The sequence below is a fragment of the Nerophis lumbriciformis genome, linkage group LG13 (assembly GCF_033978685.3).
Source record: "Nerophis lumbriciformis linkage group LG13, RoL_Nlum_v2.1, whole genome shotgun sequence".
In the NCBI taxonomy this organism is placed as follows: Eukaryota; Metazoa; Chordata; class Actinopteri; order Syngnathiformes; family Syngnathidae; genus Nerophis; species Nerophis lumbriciformis.
Window position 1 is genome coordinate 4,002,867 of NC_084560.2, and position 19,064 is coordinate 4,021,930.

The following is a 19,064-nucleotide window of genomic DNA, read 5'->3' on the forward strand; positions in this document are numbered from 1 at the left end:
CATAGTGGATCTAACATAATAGTGAGAGTCCAGTCCATAGTGGATCTAACATAATAGTGAGAGTCTAGTCTATAGTGGATCTAACATAATAGTTAGAGTCCAGTCCATAGTGGATCTAACATAATAGTGAGAGTCCAGTCCATAGTGGATCTAACATAATAGTGAGAGTCCAGTCCATAGTGGATCTAACATAATAGTGTGAGAGTCCAGTCCATAGTGGATCTAACATAATAGTGAGAGTCCAGTCTATAGTGGATCTAACATAATAGTAAGAGTCCAGTCCATAGTGGATCTAACATAATAGTGTGAGAGTCCAGTCCATAGTGGATCGAACATAATAGTGAGACTCCAGTCCATAGTGGATCTAACATAATAGTGAGAGTCCAGTCCATAGTGGATCTAACATAATAGTGTGAGAGTCCAGTCCATAGTGGATCCAACATAATAGTGTGAGTCCAGTCCATAGTGGATCCAACATAATAGTGTGAGAGTCCAGTCCATAGTGGATCTAACATAATAGTGTGAAAGTCCAGTCAATAGTGGATCTAACATAATAGTGAGAGTCCAGTCCATAGTGGATCTAACATAATAGTGAGAGTCCAGTCCATAGTGGATCTAACATAATAGTGAGAGTCTAGTCTATAGTGGATCTAACATAATAGTTAGAGTCCAGTCCATAGTGGATCTAACATAATAGTGAGAGTCCAGTCCATAGTGGATCTAACATAATAGTGAGAGTCCAGTCCATAGTGGATCTAACATAATAGTGTGAGAGTCCAGTCCATAGTGGATCTAACATAATAGTGAGAGTCCAGTCTATAGTGGATCTAACATAATAGTAAGAGTCCAGTCCATAGTGGATCTAACATAATAGTGTGAGAGTCCAGTCCATAGTGGATCGAACATAATAGTGAGACTCCAGTCCATAGTGGATCTAACATAATAGTGAGAGTCCAGTCCATAGTGGATCTAACATAATAGTGTGAGAGTCCAGTCCATAGTGGATCGAACATAATAGTGAGACTCCAGTCCATAGTGGATCTAACATAATAGTGAGAGTCCAGTCCATAGTGGATCTAACATAATAGTGTGAGAGTCCAGTCCATAGTGGATCTAACATAATAGTGTGAGAGTCCAGTCCATAGTGGATCTAACATAATAGTGTGAGAGTCCAGTCCATAGTGGATCTAACATAATAGTGTGAGTCCAGTCCATAGTGGATCTAACATAATAGTGTGAGAGTCCAGTCCATAGTGGATCTAACATAATAGTGAGAGTCCAGTCCATAGTGGATCAAACATAATAGTAAAAGTCCAGTCCATAGTGGATCTAACATAATAGTGTGAGAGTCCAGTCTATAGTGGGGCCAGCAGGAAACCATCCTGGGCGGAGACGGGTCAGGGTCCACTGCTGTCCTATCTACCCTTGCTAAGAGATTCATCCTCCAACAAATATTAGAAAACAGGCACTTTTAGTTTGAGGTGCGCCCACGACCATTGATACAACTCAATGGAATGCTGCTGACTCCATCCTAATGATTGTTGTTGTGCTGGCAGAGGTAACTGAATAACTGCCCTTTGCACCACAACCGAGTGAAACCATTTGTGTTTGGGTATGTCCACATTTTAGAGGATAAGTACTTTGGATCCTGCCTGCACTATCGCCGCAGACGAGAGCTGCCCCTATCTAAGTCTGTGAGTCCATAGTGGATCTAACATAATAGTGTGAGAGTCCAGTCCATAGTGGATCTAACATAATAGTGAGAGTCCAGTCCATAGTGGATCTAACATAATAGTGAGAGTCCAGTCCATAGTGGATCTAACATAATAGTGTGAGAGTCCAGTCCATAGTGGATCTAACATAATAGTGTGAGAGTCCAGTCCATAGTGGATCTAACATAATAGTGAGAGTCCAGTCCATAGTGGATCTAACATAATAGTGTGAGAGTCCAGTCCATAGTGGATCTAACATAATAGTGTGAAAGTCCAGTCAATAGTGGATCTAACATAATAGTGAGAGTCCAGTCCATAGTGGATCAAACAAAATAGTGAGAGTCCAGTCCATAGTGGATCTAACAAAATAGTGAGAGTCCAGTCCATAGTGGATCTAACATAATAGTGAGAGTCCAGTCCATAGTGGATCTAACATAATAGTGTGAGAGTCCAGTCCATTGTGGATCTAACATAATAGTGTGAGTCCAGTCCATAGTGGATCTAACATAATAGTGAGAGTCCAGTCCATAGTGGATCTAACATAATATTGTGAGAGTCCAGTCCATAGTGGATCTAACATAATAGTGAGAGTCCAGTCTATAGTGGATCTAACATAATAGTGAGAGTCCAGTCTATAGTGGATCTAACATAATAGTGAGAGTCCAGTCCATAGTGGATCTAACATAATAGTGTGAAAGTCCAGTCCATGGTGGATCTAACATAATAGTGAGAGTCCAGTCCATAGTGGATCTAACATAATAGTGAGAGTCCAGTCTATAGTGGATCTAACATAATAGTTAGAGTCCAGTCCATAGTGGATCTAACATAATAGTGAGAGTCCAGTCCATAGTGGATCTAACATAATAGTGTGAGAGTCCAGTCCATAGTGGATCTAACATAATAGTGAGAGTCCAGTCCATAGTGGATCAAACAAAATAGTGAGAGTCCAGTCCATAGTGGATCTAACATAATAGTAAGAGTCCAGTCCATAGTGGATCTAACATAATAGTGTGAGAGTCCAGTCCATAATGGATCTAACATAATAGTGAGAGTCCAGTTCATAGTGGATCTAACATAATAGTGAGAGTCCAGTCCATAATGGATCTAACATAATAGTGAGAGTCCAGTCCATAGTGGATCTAACATAATAGTGAGAGTCCAGTCCATAGTGGATCCAACATAATAGTGTGAGAGTCCAGTCCATAGTGGATCTAACATAATAGTGAGAGTCCAGTCCATAGTGGATCTAACATAATAGTGTGAAAGTCCAGTCCATAGTGGATCTAACATAATAGTGAGAGTCCAGTCCATAGTGGATCTAACATAATAGTGTGAGAGTCCAGTCCATAGTGGATCTAACATAATAGTGAGAGTCCAGTCCATAGTGGATCTAACATAATAGTGTGAGAGTCCAGTCCATAGTGGATCTAACATAATAGTGTGAAAGTCCAGTCAATAGTGGATCTAACATAATAGTGAGAGTCCAGTCCATAGTGGATCAAACAAAATAGTGAGAGTCCAGTCCATAGTGGATCTAACAAAATAGTGAGAGTCCAGTCCATAGTGGATCTAACATAATAGTGAGAGTCCAGTCCATAGTGGATCGAACATAATAGTGAGAGTCCAGTCCATAGTGGATCTAACATAATAGTGAGAGTCCAGTCCATAGTGGATCTAACATAATAGTGTGAGAGTCCAGTCCATAGTGGATCTAACATAATAGTGTGAGAGTCCAGTCCATAGTGGATCTAACATAATAGTGAGAGTCCAGTCCATAGTGGATCTAACATAATAGTGTGAGAGTCCAGTCCATAGTGGATCTAACATAATAGTGAGAGTCCAGTCCATAGTGGATCTAACATAATAGTGTGAGAGTCCAGTCCATAGTGGATCCAACATAATAGTGTGAGTCCAGTCCATAGTGGATCCAACATAATAGTGTGAGAGTCCAGTCCATAGTGGATCTAACATAATAGTGTGAAAGTCCAGTCAATAGTGGATCTAACATAATAGTGAGAGTCCAGTCCATAGTGGATCTAACATAATAGTGAGAGTCCAGTCCATAGTGGATCTAACATAATAGTGAGAGTCCAGTCCATAGTGGATCTAACATAATAGTGAGAGTCCAGTCTATAGTGGATCTAACATAATAGTAAGAGTCCAGTCCATAGTGGATCTAACATAATAGTGTGAGAGTCCAGTCCATAGTGGATCGAACATAATAGTGAGACTCCAGTCCATAGTGGATCTAACATAATAGTGAGAGTCCAGTCCATAGTGGATCTAACATAATAGTGTGAGAGTCCAGTCCATAGTGGATCCAACATAATAGTGTGAGTCCAGTCCATAGTGGATCCAACATAATAGTGTGAGAGTCCAGTCCATAGTGGATCTAACATAATAGTGTGAAAGTCCAGTCAATAGTGGATCTAACATAATAGTGAGAGTCCAGTCCATAGTGGATCTAACATAATAGTGAGAGTCCAGTCCATAGTGGATCTAACATAATAGTGAGAGTCTAGTCTATAGTGGATCTAACATAATAGTTAGAGTCCAGTCCATAGTGGATCTAACATAATAGTGAGAGTCCAGTCCATAGTGGATCTAACATAATAGTGAGAGTCCAGTCCATAGTGGATCTAACATAATAGTGTGAGAGTCCAGTCCATAGTGGATCTAACATAATAGTGAGAGTCCAGTCTATAGTGGATCTAACATAATAGTAAGAGTCCAGTCCATAGTGGATCTAACATAATAGTGTGAGAGTCCAGTCCATAGTGGATCGAACATAATAGTGAGACTCCAGTCCATAGTGGATCTAACATAATAGTGAGAGTCCAGTCCATAGTGGATCTAACATAATAGTGTGAGAGTCCAGTCCATAGTGGATCTAACATAATAGTGTGAGAGTCCAGTCCATAGTGGATCTAACATAATAGTGTGAGAGTCCAGTCCATAGTGGATCTAACATAATAGTGTGAGTCCAGTCCATAGTGGATCTAACATAATAGTGTGAGAGTCCAGTCCATAGTGGATCTAACATAATAGTGAGAGTCCAGTCCATAGTGGATCAAACATAATAGTAAAAGTCCAGTCCATAGTGGATCTAACATAATAGTGTGAGAGTCCAGTCTATAGTGGGGCCAGCAGGAAACCATCCTGGGCGGAGACGGGTCAGGGTCCACTGCTGTCCTATCTACCCTTGCTAAGAGATTCATCCTCCAACAAATATTAGAAAACAGGCACTTTTAGTTTGAGGTGCGCCCACGACCATTGATACAACTCAATGGAATGCTGCTGACTCCATCCTAATGATTGTTGTTGTGCTGGCAGAGGTAACTGAATAACTGCCCTTTGCACCACAACCGAGTGAAACCATTTGTGTTTGGGTATGTCCACATTTTAGAGGATAAGTACTTTGGATCCTGCCTGCACTATCGCCGCAGACGAGAGCTGCCCCTATCTAAGTCTGTGAGTCCATAGTGGATCTAACATAATAGTGTGAGAGTCCAGTCCATAGTGGATCTAACATAATAGTGAGAGTCCAGTCCATAGTGGATCTAACATAATAGTGAGAGTCCAGTCCATAGTGGATCTAACATAATAGTGTGAGAGTCCAGTCCATAGTGGATCTAACATAATAGTGTGAGAGTCCAGTCCATAGTGGATCTAACATAATAGTGAGAGTCCAGTCCATAGTGGATCTAACATAATAGTGTGAGAGTCCAGTCCATAGTGGATCTAACATAATAGTGTGAAAGTCCAGTCAATAGTGGATCTAACATAATAGTGAGAGTCCAGTCCATAGTGGATCAAACAAAATAGTGAGAGTCCAGTCCATAGTGGATCTAACAAAATAGTGAGAGTCCAGTCCATAGTGGATCTAACATAATAGTGAGAGTCCAGTCCATAGTGGATCTAACATAATAGTGTGAGAGTCCAGTCCATTGTGGATCTAACATAATAGTGTGAGTCCAGTCCATAGTGGATCTAACATAATAGTGAGAGTCCAGTCCATAGTGGATCTAACATAATATTGTGAGAGTCCAGTCCATAGTGGATCTAACATAATAGTGAGAGTCCAGTCTATAGTGGATCTAACATAATAGTGAGAGTCCAGTCTATAGTGGATCTAACATAATAGTGAGAGTCCAGTCCATAGTGGATCTAACATAATAGTGTGAAAGTCCAGTCCATGGTGGATCTAACATAATAGTGAGAGTCCAGTCCATAGTGGATCTAACATAATAGTGAGAGTCCAGTCTATAGTGGATCTAACATAATAGTTAGAGTCCAGTCCATAGTGGATCTAACATAATAGTGAGAGTCCAGTCCATAGTGGATCTAACATAATAGTGTGAGAGTCCAGTCCATAGTGGATCTAACATAATAGTGAGAGTCCAGTCCATAGTGGATCAAACAAAATAGTGAGAGTCCAGTCCATAGTGGATCTAACATAATAGTAAGAGTCCAGTCCATAGTGGATCTAACATAATAGTGTGAGAGTCCAGTCCATAATGGATCTAACATAATAGTGAGAGTCCAGTTCATAGTGGATCTAACATAATAGTGAGAGTCCAGTCCATAATGGATCTAACATAATAGTGAGAGTCCAGTCCATAGTGGATCTAACATAATAGTGAGAGTCCAGTCCATAGTGGATCCAACATAATAGTGTGAGAGTCCAGTCCATAGTGGATCTAACATAATAGTGAGAGTCCAGTCCATAGTGGATCTAACATAATAGTGTGAAAGTCCAGTCCATAGTGGATCTAACATAATAGTGAGAGTCCAGTCCATAGTGGATCTAACATAATAGTGTGAGAGTCCAGTCCATAGTGGATCTAACATAATAGTGAGAGTCCAGTCCATAGTGGATCTAACATAATAGTGTGAGAGTCCAGTCCATAGTGGATCTAACATAATAGTGTGAAAGTCCAGTCAATAGTGGATCTAACATAATAGTGAGAGTCCAGTCCATAGTGGATCAAACAAAATAGTGAGAGTCCAGTCCATAGTGGATCTAACAAAATAGTGAGAGTCCAGTCCATAGTGGATCTAACATAATAGTGAGAGTCCAGTCCATAGTGGATCGAACATAATAGTGAGAGTCCAGTCCATAGTGGATCTAACATAATAGTGAGAGTCCAGTCCATAGTGGATCTAACATAATAGTGTGAGAGTCCAGTCCATAGTGGATCTAACATAATAGTGTGAGAGTCCAGTCCATAGTGGATCTAACATAATAGTGAGAGTCCAGTCCATAGTGGATCTAACATAATAGTGTGAGAGTCCAGTCCATAGTGGATCTAACATAATAGTGAGAGTCCAGTCCATAGTGGATCTAACATAATAGTGTGAGAGTCCAGTCCATAGTGGATCCAACATAATAGTGTGAGTCCAGTCCATAGTGGATCCAACATAATAGTGTGAGAGTCCAGTCCATAGTGGATCTAACATAATAGTGTGAAAGTCCAGTCAATAGTGGATCTAACATAATAGTGAGAGTCCAGTCCATAGTGGATCTAACATAATAGTGAGAGTCCAGTCCATAGTGGATCTAACATAATAGTGAGAGTCTAGTCTATAGTGGATCTAACATAATAGTTAGAGTCCAGTCCATAGTGGATCTAACATAATAGTGAGAGTCCAGTCCATAGTGGATCTAACATAATAGTGAGAGTCCAGTCCATAGTGGATCTAACATAATAGTGTGAGAGTCCAGTCCATAGTGGATCTAACATAATAGTGAGAGTCCAGTCTATAGTGGATCTAACATAATAGTAAGAGTCCAGTCCATAGTGGATCTAACATAATAGTGTGAGAGTCCAGTCCATAGTGGATCGAACATAATAGTGAGACTCCAGTCCATAGTGGATCTAACATAATAGTGAGAGTCCAGTCCATAGTGGATCTAACATAATAGTGTGAGAGTCCAGTCCATAGTGGATCCAACATAATAGTGTGAGTCCAGTCCATAGTGGATCCAACATAATAGTGTGAGAGTCCAGTCCATAGTGGATCTAACATAATAGTGTGAAAGTCCAGTCAATAGTGGATCTAACATAATAGTGAGAGTCCAGTCCATAGTGGATCTAACATAATAGTGAGAGTCCAGTCCATAGTGGATCTAACATAATAGTGAGAGTCTAGTCTATAGTGGATCTAACATAATAGTTAGAGTCCAGTCCATAGTGGATCTAACATAATAGTGAGAGTCCAGTCCATAGTGGATCTAACATAATAGTGAGAGTCCAGTCCATAGTGGATCTAACATAATAGTGTGAGAGTCCAGTCCATAGTGGATCTAACATAATAGTGAGAGTCCAGTCTATAGTGGATCTAACATAATAGTAAGAGTCCAGTCCATAGTGGATCTAACATAATAGTGTGAGAGTCCAGTCCATAGTGGATCTAACATAATAGTGTGAGAGTCCAGTCCATAGTGGATCTAACATAATAGTGTGAGAGTCCAGTCCATAGTGGATCTAACATAATAGTGAGAGTCCAGTCCATAGTGGATCTAACATAGTAGTGAGAGTCCAGTCCATAGTGGATCTAACATAATAGTGTGAGAGTCCAGTCCATAGTGGATCTAACATAATAGTGAGAGTCCAGTCCATAGTGGATCTAACATAATAGTGAGAGTCCAGTCCATAGTGGATCTAACATAATAGTGTGAGAGTCCAGTCCATAGTGGATCTAACATAATAGTGTGAGAGTCCAGTCCATAGTGGATCTAACATAATAGTGAGAGTCCAGTCCATAGTGGATCTAACATAATAGTGTGAGAGTCCAGTCCATAGTGGATCTAACATAATAGTGTGAGAGTCCAGTCCATAGTGGATCTAACATAATAGTGTGAGAGTCCAGTCCATAGTGGATCTAACATAATAGTGAGAGAGTCCAGTCCATAGTGGATCTAACATAATAGTGTGGGTGTCCAGTCCATAGTGGATCTAACATAATAGTGTGATAGTGCAGTCCATAGTGGATCTAACATAATAGTGAGAGTCCAGTCCATAGTGGATTTAACATAGTAGTGAGAGTCCAGTCCATAGTGGATCTAACATAATAGTGTGAGAGTCCAGTCCATAGTGGATCTAACATAATAGTGAGAGTCCAGTCCATAGTGGATCTAACATAATAGTGAGAGTCCAGTCCATAGTGGATCTAACATAATAGTGTGAGAGTCCAGTCCATAGTGGATCTAACATAATAGTGAGAGTCCAGTCCGTACTGGATCTAACATAATAGTGTGAGAGTCCAGTCCATAGTGGATCTAACATAATAGTGTGAGAGTCCAGTCCATAATGGATCTAACATAATAGTGAGAGTCCAGTCCATAGTGGATCTAACATAATAGTGTGAGAGTCCAGTCCATAGTGGATCTAACATAATAGTGTGAGAGTCCAGTCCATAGTGGATCTAACATAATAGTGTGAGAGTCCAGTCCATAGTGGATCTAACATAATAGTGAGAGTCCAGTCCATAGTGGATCTAACATAATAGTGTGAGAGTCCAGTCCATAGTGGATCTAACATAATAGTGAGAGTCCAGTCCATAGTGGATCTAACATAATAGTGAGAGTCCAGTCCATAGTGGATCTAACATAATAGTGAGAGTCCAGTCCATAGTGGATCTAACATAATAGTGAGAGAGTCCAGTCCATAGTGGATCTAATATAATAGTGAGTCCAGTCCATAGTCGCCTTGGAAACAAGAGTGGTGCGATTGGACTTTCTTACCTCCGCCAAAGAAGTTCTGTTTCATCCTGTGCTTGTTTAGCAACACAACCCGAGCAGTTATGGACACATTTCATGTCCAAATAACAATTCATGTTGTCTACCACAAGTTTTTTTTTATTTTAATTTATGTTATAAACCTTTATTTATAATCTACAACATTTACAAACAATTGCATGTCCAAATAACAATTCATGTTGTCTACCAGTGTTTATTTATTTATGTATTTTATTTGATATTTTTCCGAATAGGCTAAACAGTTTGAAGTTGGAACGCTTAAAACATGTGGAAGGTAGAGCGCTCCAAAATCTGGACAAGAAGAAGACGAAATAAATGAATTTTGCTGTAGAAAAACATTCTAAAAATAAAAAAAAGTCCTCCTAAATAGTATTTATTCATCACAGTGCTTGCAGCAGCAGGTCAGTTCCGACATCCGCCACACGATGTCACTGTTGTCCAAGCCTTCCTTTCAATGTTGCAAGTGAGCGCCGTGCTTAATAATAAATGACATTTTTTTTGTACCTTGAAAATCATTTTTAACCTTGAAAAAAAATTTTAGCTTGAAAATTTTTTTTTCACCATTTTTAACCTTGAAATTTTTTTTTACCTTGAAACATTTTTTTTACCTTAAAATTTTTTTTTACCTAGTAAATCGTTTTTTACCTTGAAAAAAAAAAATGTACCTTGAAACATTTTTTTACCTTGAATTTTTTTTTCCCTTGAAAATCATTTTTACCTTGAAAAAACATGTTACTTTGAAAAACATTTTTTTACCTTGAAAATCATTTTTTACCTTGAAAATCAATTTTTACCTTGAAAATCATTTTTTACCTTGAAAATCATTTTTAACCTTGAAAAAAAATTTTTGCTTGAAAATTTTTTTTCACCATTTTTAACCTTGAAATTTTTTTTACCTTAACATTTTTTTTTACCTAGAAAATCGTTTTTTACCTTGAAACATTTTTTTCCCTTGAAATTTTTTTCCCCTTGAAAATCATTTTTACCTTGAAAAAACATGTTACCTTGAAAAACATTTTTTACCTTGAAAATCATTTTTTACCTTGAAAATCAATTTTTACCTTGAAAATCATTTTTTACCTTGAAAATCATTTTTAACCTTGAAAAAAAAATTTAGCTTGAAAAATTTTTTTCAGCATTTTTAACCTTGAATTTTTTTTTTACCTTGAAACATTTTTTTTACCTTAAAATTTTTTTTTACCTAAAAAAATCGTTTTTTACCTTGAAAAAAAAAATGTACCTTGAAACATTTTTTTTACCTTGAAATTTTTTTTCCCTTGAAAATCATTTTTACCTTGAAAAAACATGTTACCTTGAAAAACATTTTTTACCTTGAAAATCATTTTTTTACCTTGAAAATCAATTTTTACCTTGAAAATCATTTTTTACCTTGAAAATCATTTTTAACCTTGAAAAAAAATTTTTGCTTGAAAATTTTTTTTCAGCATTTTTAACCTTGAAATTTTTTTTTACCTTGAAACATTTTTTTTACGTTAAAAGTTTTTTTTTCCCTAGAAAATCGTTTTTTACCTTGAAAAAAAAAATGTACCTTGAAACATTTTTTTACCTTGAAATTTTTTTTCCCTTGAAAATCATTTTTACCTTGAAAAAACATTTTTTACCTTGAAAATCATTTTTTACCTTGAAAATCAATTTTTACCTTGAAAATCATTTTTTACCTTGAAAATCATTTTTAACCTTGAAAAAAAATTTTAGCTTGAAAATTTTTTTTCACCATTTTTAACCTTGAAATTTTTTTTTACCTTGAAACATTTTTTTTACCTTAAAATTTTTTTTTACCTAGAAAATCGTTTTTTTACCTTGAAAAAAAAAATGTACCTTGAAACATTTTTTTCCCTTGAAATTTTTTTCCCTTGAAAATCATTTTTACCTTGAAAAAACATTTTTTACCTTGAAAATCATTTTTTACCTTGAAAATCAATTTTTACCTTGAAAATCATTTTTTACCTTGAAAATCATTTTTAACCTTGAAAAAAAATTTTTGCTTGAAAATTTTTTTCACCATTTTTAACCTTGAAATTTTTTTTTACCTTGAAACATTTTTTTTTACCTTAAAATTTTTTTTTACCTAAAAAATCGTTTTTTACCTTGAAAAAAAAAAATGTACCTTGAAACATTTTTTTTACCTTGAAATTTTTTTTCCCTTGAAAATCATTTTTACCTTGAAAAAACATGTTACCTTGAAAAACATTTTTTTACCTTGAAAATCATTTTTTACCTTGAAAATCAATTTTTACCTTGAAAATCATTTTTTACCTTGAAAATCATTTTTAACCTTGAAAAAAAATTTTAGCTTGAAAATTTTTTTTCACCATTTTTAACCTTGAAATTTTTTTTTACCTTGAAACATTTTTTTTTACTTTAAAATTTTTTTTACCTAAAAAAAATCGTCTTTTACCTTAAAAAAAAAATGTACCTTGAAACATTTTTTTTACCTTGAAATTTTTTTTCCCTTGAAAATCATTTTTACCTTGAAAAAACATGTTACCTTGAAAAACATTTTTTTACCTTGAAAATCATTTTTTACCTTGAAAATCAATTTTTACCTTGAAAATCATTTTTTACCTTGAAAATCATTTTTAACCTTGAAAAAAAATTTTAGCTTGAAAATTTTTTTCACTATTTTTAACCTTGAAATTTTTTTTTACCTTGAAACATTTTTTTTTTACCTTAAAATTTTTTTTTACCTAGTAAAAATCGTTTTTTACCTTGAAAAAAAAAAATGTACCTTGAAACATTTTTTTTCCCTTGAAATTTTTTTTCCCTTGAAAATCATTTTTACCTTGAAAAATCATTTTTTACCTTGAAAATCAATTTTTGCCTTGAAAATCATTTTTTACCTTGAAAATCATTTTTAACCTTGAAAAAAAATTTTAGCTTGAAAATTTTTTTTCACCATTTTTAACCTTGAAATTTTTTTTTACCTTGAAACATTTTTTTTTTACCTTAAAATTTTTTTTTACTTAGAAAATCGTTTTTTACCTTGAAAAAAAAAAATGTACCTTGAAACATTTTTTTTCCCTTGAAATTTTTTTTCCCTTGAAAATCATTTTTACCTTGAAAAAACATTTTTTACCTTGAAAATCATTTTTTACCTTGAAAATCAATTTTTACCTTGAAAATCATTTTTTACCTTGAAAATCATTTTTAACCTTGAAAAAAAATTTTAGCTTGAAAATTTTTTTTCACCATTTTTAACCTTGAAATTTTTTTTTACCTTGAAACATTTTTTTTTACCTTAAAATTTTTTTTTACCTAGAAAATCGTTTTTTACCTTGAAAAAAAAAATGTACCTTGAAACATTTTTTTACCTTAAAATTTTTTTTTACCTAGAAAATCGTTTTTTACCTTGAAAAAAAAAATGTACCTTGAAACATTTTTTTACCTTGACATTTTTTTTCCCTTGAAAATCATTTTTACCTTGAAAATCATTTTTTACCTTGAAAATCATTTTTTACCTTGAAAATCATTTTTAACCTAGAATTTATTTTTTTACCTTGACCCTCTAAAAAGTGTGATAAATATAATTAAAAAATAATTATAATACAATAACAACTAAATATATATTTATATAATTGATACACAAATAAGGAAAGAAGTATTTGTCCTAAATAGTATTGATCGCAGGTCAGTTCCGCCAACGACCACACGATGTCGCTGTTGACCAAGTAAAGAAGACGCTTGTGTTTCCGTTTGACTTCATCAATGTTTGCTTTTCCGAGTCTTGTGTTGCTTCTACTTTGCTGTGCTGCGGGCGACGAGACCTTCGTGTGCGTGGAACTCCCACTCAGGAGGGCACGACCCACTTTTCCAGCCTGACGCCGCCGCAGCCCGCTAATACTAGTCAGTACTTTGTCAGTTCTTTCCAGCGAGCAGAAGGACTAAAACTCTTTTTTTTCCTGATGTTTGCTGCCAAGTCGCATCTTCGTGACCACTCATGGATGTTGAAAACTTTCCGCATTCTCGGTAAGTCGACTATTTTCTCACGTCCACGACTTGGATTTGTCTGTTTTCTCTCACACTTTATATTTTTTTCGGATAAAAAACCAACAACCTTGGTGATGACTTTATTCATGGGCGGCCATTTATCACACAGCTGTATCTGTATCTGTATCTGTGTCCAGGTGTCGTGATGACCCTGATTTAGGACTAAGTAGGACCGCCGAGGTGTCCAAACAGTACTGACTGAGCCAAGACCACCACAATGGAACCTTTGTTGGTAGAAGGTCACTGGCACAAATAACATTCCTTTCACATCTCGCTGGAATCACAGTTGTTGTAGAAGTCTTCAACAATCTTTGATTCAGCTGGAATTGTTGTAGAAGTCTTCAACAATCTTTGATTTAGCTGGAATCACAGTTGTTGTAGAAGTCTTCAACAATCTTTGATTCAGCTGGAATTGTTGTAGAAGTCTTCAACAATCTTTGATTTAGCTGGAATCACAGTTGTTGTAGAAGTCTTGAACAATCTTTGATTTAGCTGGAATCACAGTTGTTGTAGAAGTCTTCAACAATCTTTGATTTAGCTGGAATTGTTGTAGAAGTCTTCAACAATCTTTGATTTAGCTGGAATTGTTGTAGAAGTCTTCAACAATCTTTGATTTAGCTGGAATCACAGTTGTTGTAGAAGTCTTCAACAATCTTTGATTTAGCTGGACTCACAGTTGTTGTAGAAGTCTTCAACAATCTTTGATTTAGCTGGACTCACAGTTGTTGTTGTAGAAGTCTTGAACAATGTTTGATTTAGCTGGACTCACAGTTGTTGTAGAAGTCTTGAACAATCTTTGATTTAGCTGGACTCACAGTTGTTGTAGAAGTCTTCAACAATCTTTGATTCAGCTGGAATCACAGTTGTTGTAGAAGTCTTCAACAATCTTTGATTTAGCTGGAATCACAGTTGTTGTAGAAGTCTTGAATAATCTTTGATTTAGCTGGAATCACAGTTGTTGTGGAAGTCTTCAACAATCTTTGATTTAGCTGGAATTACGGTTGTTGTAGAAGTCTTCAACAATCTTTGATTCAGCTGGAATCACAGTTGTTGTAGAAGTCTTCAACAGTCTTTGATTTAGCTGGAATCACAGTTGTTGTGGAAGTCTTCAACAATCTTTGATTTAGCTGGAATTACGGTTGTTGTAGAAGTCTTCAACAATCTTTGATTTAGCTGGAATCACAGTTGTTGTAGAAGTCTTCAACAATCTTTGAACTGGCTGATATCACGGTTGGAGTAGAAGTCTTCAACAATCTTTGATTTAGCTGAAATCACAGTTGTTGTAGAAGTCTTCAACAATCTTTGATTTAGCTGGAATCACGGTTGTAGTAGAAGTCTTCAACAATTTTTGATTTAGCTCTAGTCACAGTTGTTGTAGAAGTCTTCAACAATAGTTGAACCGGCTGTAGTCACAGTTGTTGTAGAAGTCTTCAACAATCTTTGATTTAGCTCTAGTCACAGTTGTTGTAGAAGTCTTCAACAATCTTTGAACCCGGCTGTAGTCACAGTTGTTGTAGAAGTCTTCAACAATCTTTGATTTAGCTGGAATCACAGTTGTTGTAGAAGTCTTGAACAATCTTTGATTTAGCTGTAGTCACAGTTATTGTAAAAGTCTTCAACAATCTTTGATTTAGCTGGAATCACAGTTGTTGTAGAAGTCTTCAACAATATTTGATTTAGCTGGAATCACGGTTGTAGTAGAAGTCTTCAACAATCTTTGATTTAGCTCTAGTCACAGTTGTTGTAGAAGTCTTCAACAATCTTTGAACCGGCTGTAGTCACAGTTGTTGTAGAAGTCTTCAACAATCTTTGATTTAGCTGGACTCACAGTTGTTGTAGAAGTCTTCAACAATATTTGATTTAGCTGGAATCACGGTTGTAGTAGAAGTCTTCAACAATCTTTGATTTAGCTCTAGTCACAGTTGTTGTAGAAGTCTTCAACAATCTTTGAACCGGCTGTAGTCACAGTTGTTGTAGAAGTCTTCAACAATCTTTGATTTAGCTGGAATCACAGTTGTTGTAGAAGTCTTCAACAATCTTTGATTTAGCTGGACTCACAGTTGTTGTAGAAGTCTTGAACAATCTTTGATTTAGCTGGACTCACAGTTGTTGTAGAAGTCTTCAACAATCTTTGATTTAGCTGGACTCACAGTTGTTGTAGAAGTCTTCAACAATCTTTGATTTAGCTGGAATCACAGTTGTAGAAGTCTTCAACAATCTTTGATTTAGCTCTAGTCACAGTTGTTGTAGAAGTCTTCAACAATCATTGATTTAGCTGGACTCACAGTTGTTGTAATAGTCTTCAACAATCTTTGATTTAGCTGAACTCACTGTTGTAGAAGTCTTGAACAAGCTTTGATTTAGCTGGAATCACAGTAGTTGTAGAAGTCGTCAACAATCTTTGATTTAGCTGGACTCACAGTTGTTGTAGAAGTCTTGAACAAGCTTTGATTTAGCTGGAATCACAGTTGTTGTAGAAATCTTCAACAATGTTTGATTTAGCTGGACTCACAGTTGTTGTAGAAGTCTTGAACAATCTTTGATTTAGCTGGAATCACAGTTATTGTAGAAGTCTTCAACAATTTTTGATTTAGCTGGAATCGCAGTAGTTGTATAAGTCTTCAACAATCTTTGATTCAGCTGGAATCACAGTTGTTGTAGAAGTCTTCAAAAATCTTTGATTTAGCTGGAATCACAGTTATTGTAGAAGTCTTCAACAATCTTTGAACGACCCACCCCCACTTCCTGCTCTCCCACTTGGACTGAGAACTTGCCTCGACCATATGTTGAGGTCATGGGAAATATTTAGACTGCGTAATGAAGCGGATGCCCCACCTCCAATGTGTCAATGACTTGAAACAATCTTTTCATGTGCAAATAGTTTGACTCGAGGACAGGATGGAATTCAAGATGAGTTCTGGTTCAGGGAGATGATGTCACAGTATTCAGGGAGATGATGTCACAGTATTCAGGGAGATGATGTCACAGTATTCAGGGAGATGATGTCACAGTATTCCAGGGGTTGGAGTCCTTCAAAAGGAGGAGTGACTGACCAGCGCTCGGTACTTTGGCACTTTGACATCTCATGTCTCCAATTTTAGGGTTCTGAAGTGAGGTTGCTAAGTATAACATTTACCTGCATTTTTTAATGAAAGAAACTGCTGTTGTAAATATGTCCACTAGATGTCGCCATAGCAATTAAAGTGTAACTTACTTCTCACATCAAACTGTTTAAAGATGACGTGTCAGCTGACTTTAAGGGATCTCTGGATTGGCTGTCACTGCTCCAATCATATTGTTGATGTGGATGATACAAATCATATTGTTGATGTAGATGATACACATCATATTGTTGATGTGGATGATACACATCATATTGTTGATGTAGATGATACACATCATATTGTTGATGTGGATGATACACATCATATTGTTGATGTGGATGATACAAATCATATTGTTGATGTGGATGATACAAATCATATTGTTGATGTAGATGATACAAATCATATTGTTGATGTGGATGATACACATCATATTGTTGATGTAGATGATACAAATCATATTGTTGATGTAGATGATACAAATCATATTGTTGATGTGGATGATACACATCATATTGTTGATGTAGATGATACACATCATATTGTTGATGTAGATGATACAAATCATAGTGTTGATGTGGATGATACAAATCATATTGTTGATGTAGATGATACATATCATATTGTTGATGTAGATGATACAAATCATATTGTTGATGTAGATGATACAAATCATATTGTTGATGTGGATGATACACATCATATTGTTGATGTAGATGATACAAATCATATTGTTGATGTGGATGATACACATCATATTGTTCATGTAGATGATACACATCATATTGTTGATGTAGATGATACACATCATATTGTTGATGTAGATGATACACATCATATTGTTGATGTAGATGATACAAATCATAGTGTTGATGTGGATGATACACATCATATTGTTGATGTGGATGATACACATCATATTGTTGATGTAGATGATACACATCATATTGTTGATGTGGATGATACACATCATAGTGTTGATGTGGATGATACAAATCATATTGTTGATGTAGATGATACAAATCATATTGTTGATGTAGATGATACACATCATATTGTTGATGTAGATGATACACATCATATTGTTGATGTGGATGATACACATCATATTGTTGATGTGGATGATACAAATCATATTGTTGATGTAGATGATACAAATCATATTGTTGATGTAGATGATACAAATCATAGTGTTGATGTAGATGATACACATCATAGTGTTGATGTAGATGATACTAATCATATTGTTGATGTAGATGATACAAATCATATTGTTGATGTAGATGATACTAATCATATTGTTGATGTAGATGATACAAATCATATTGTTGATGTAGATGATACAAATCATATTGTTGATGTAGATGATACACATCATATTGTTGATGTAGATGATACAAATCATATTGTTGATGTAGATGATACAAATCATATTGTTGATGTAGATGATACAAATCATATTGTTGATGTAGATGATACACATCATATTGTTGATGTAGATGATACACATCATATTGTTGATGTAGATGATACAAATCATATTGTTGATGTAGATGATACAAATCATATTGTTGATGTAGATGATACACATCATATTGTTGATGTAGATGATACAAATCATATTGTTGATGTAGATGATACAAATCATATTGTTGATGTAGATGATACAATCATATTGTTGATGTAGATGATGCACATCATATTGTTGATGTAGATGATACAAATCATATTGTTGATGTAGATGATACAAATAATATTGTTGATGTAGATGATACAAATCATATTGTTGATGTGGATGATACAAATCCTATTGTTGATGTGGATGATACAAATCCTATTGTTGATGTAGATGATACAAATCATATTGTTGATGTAGATGATACAAATCATATTGTTGATGTAGATGATACACATCATATTGTTGATGTAGATGATACACATCATATTGTTGATGTGGATGATACAAATCATATTGTTGATGTGGATGATACAAATCATATTGTTGATGTAGATGATACAAATCATATTGTTGATGTAGATGATACAAATCATATTGTTGATGTAGATGATACAAATCATATTGTTGATGTGGATGATACAAATCATATTGTTGATGTAGATGATACAAATCATATTGTTGATGTAGATGATACACATCATATTGTTGATGTAGATGATACAAATCATATTGTTGATGTGGATGATACACATCATATTGTTGATGTGGATGATACAAATCATATTGTTGATGTGGATGATACAAATCATATTGTTGATGTAGATGATACAAATCATATTGTTTATGTAGATGATACACATCATATTGTTGATGTAGATGATACAAATCATGTTGTTGATGTAGATGATACAAATTATGTTGTTGATGTAGATGATACAAATCATAGTGTTGATGCAGATGATACACATCATATTGTTGATGTAGATGATACAAATCATATTGTTGATGTAGATGATACA

General features: G+C 35.3%; 1 protein-coding gene across 3 annotated transcripts in view; it reads left to right on the plus strand.

Moving 5' to 3' along the window:
* Window positions 1–13,256: 13,256 nt before the first annotated feature.
* The window catches only part of LOC133613889 (cordon-bleu protein-like 1), a 182,162-nt gene continuing 176,354 nt past the window's right edge, over window positions 13,257–19,064 (plus strand). For all 3 annotated transcript variants that reach the window (XM_061971770.2, XM_061971771.2, XM_072914422.1), the window contains exon 1: window positions 13,257–13,461. In XM_061971770.2, the coding sequence (XP_061827754.1) occupies window positions 13,433–13,461 (29 nt within the window). In that variant the 5' untranslated portion in view covers window positions 13,257–13,432. The remainder of the gene's footprint in view (window positions 13,462–19,064) is intronic.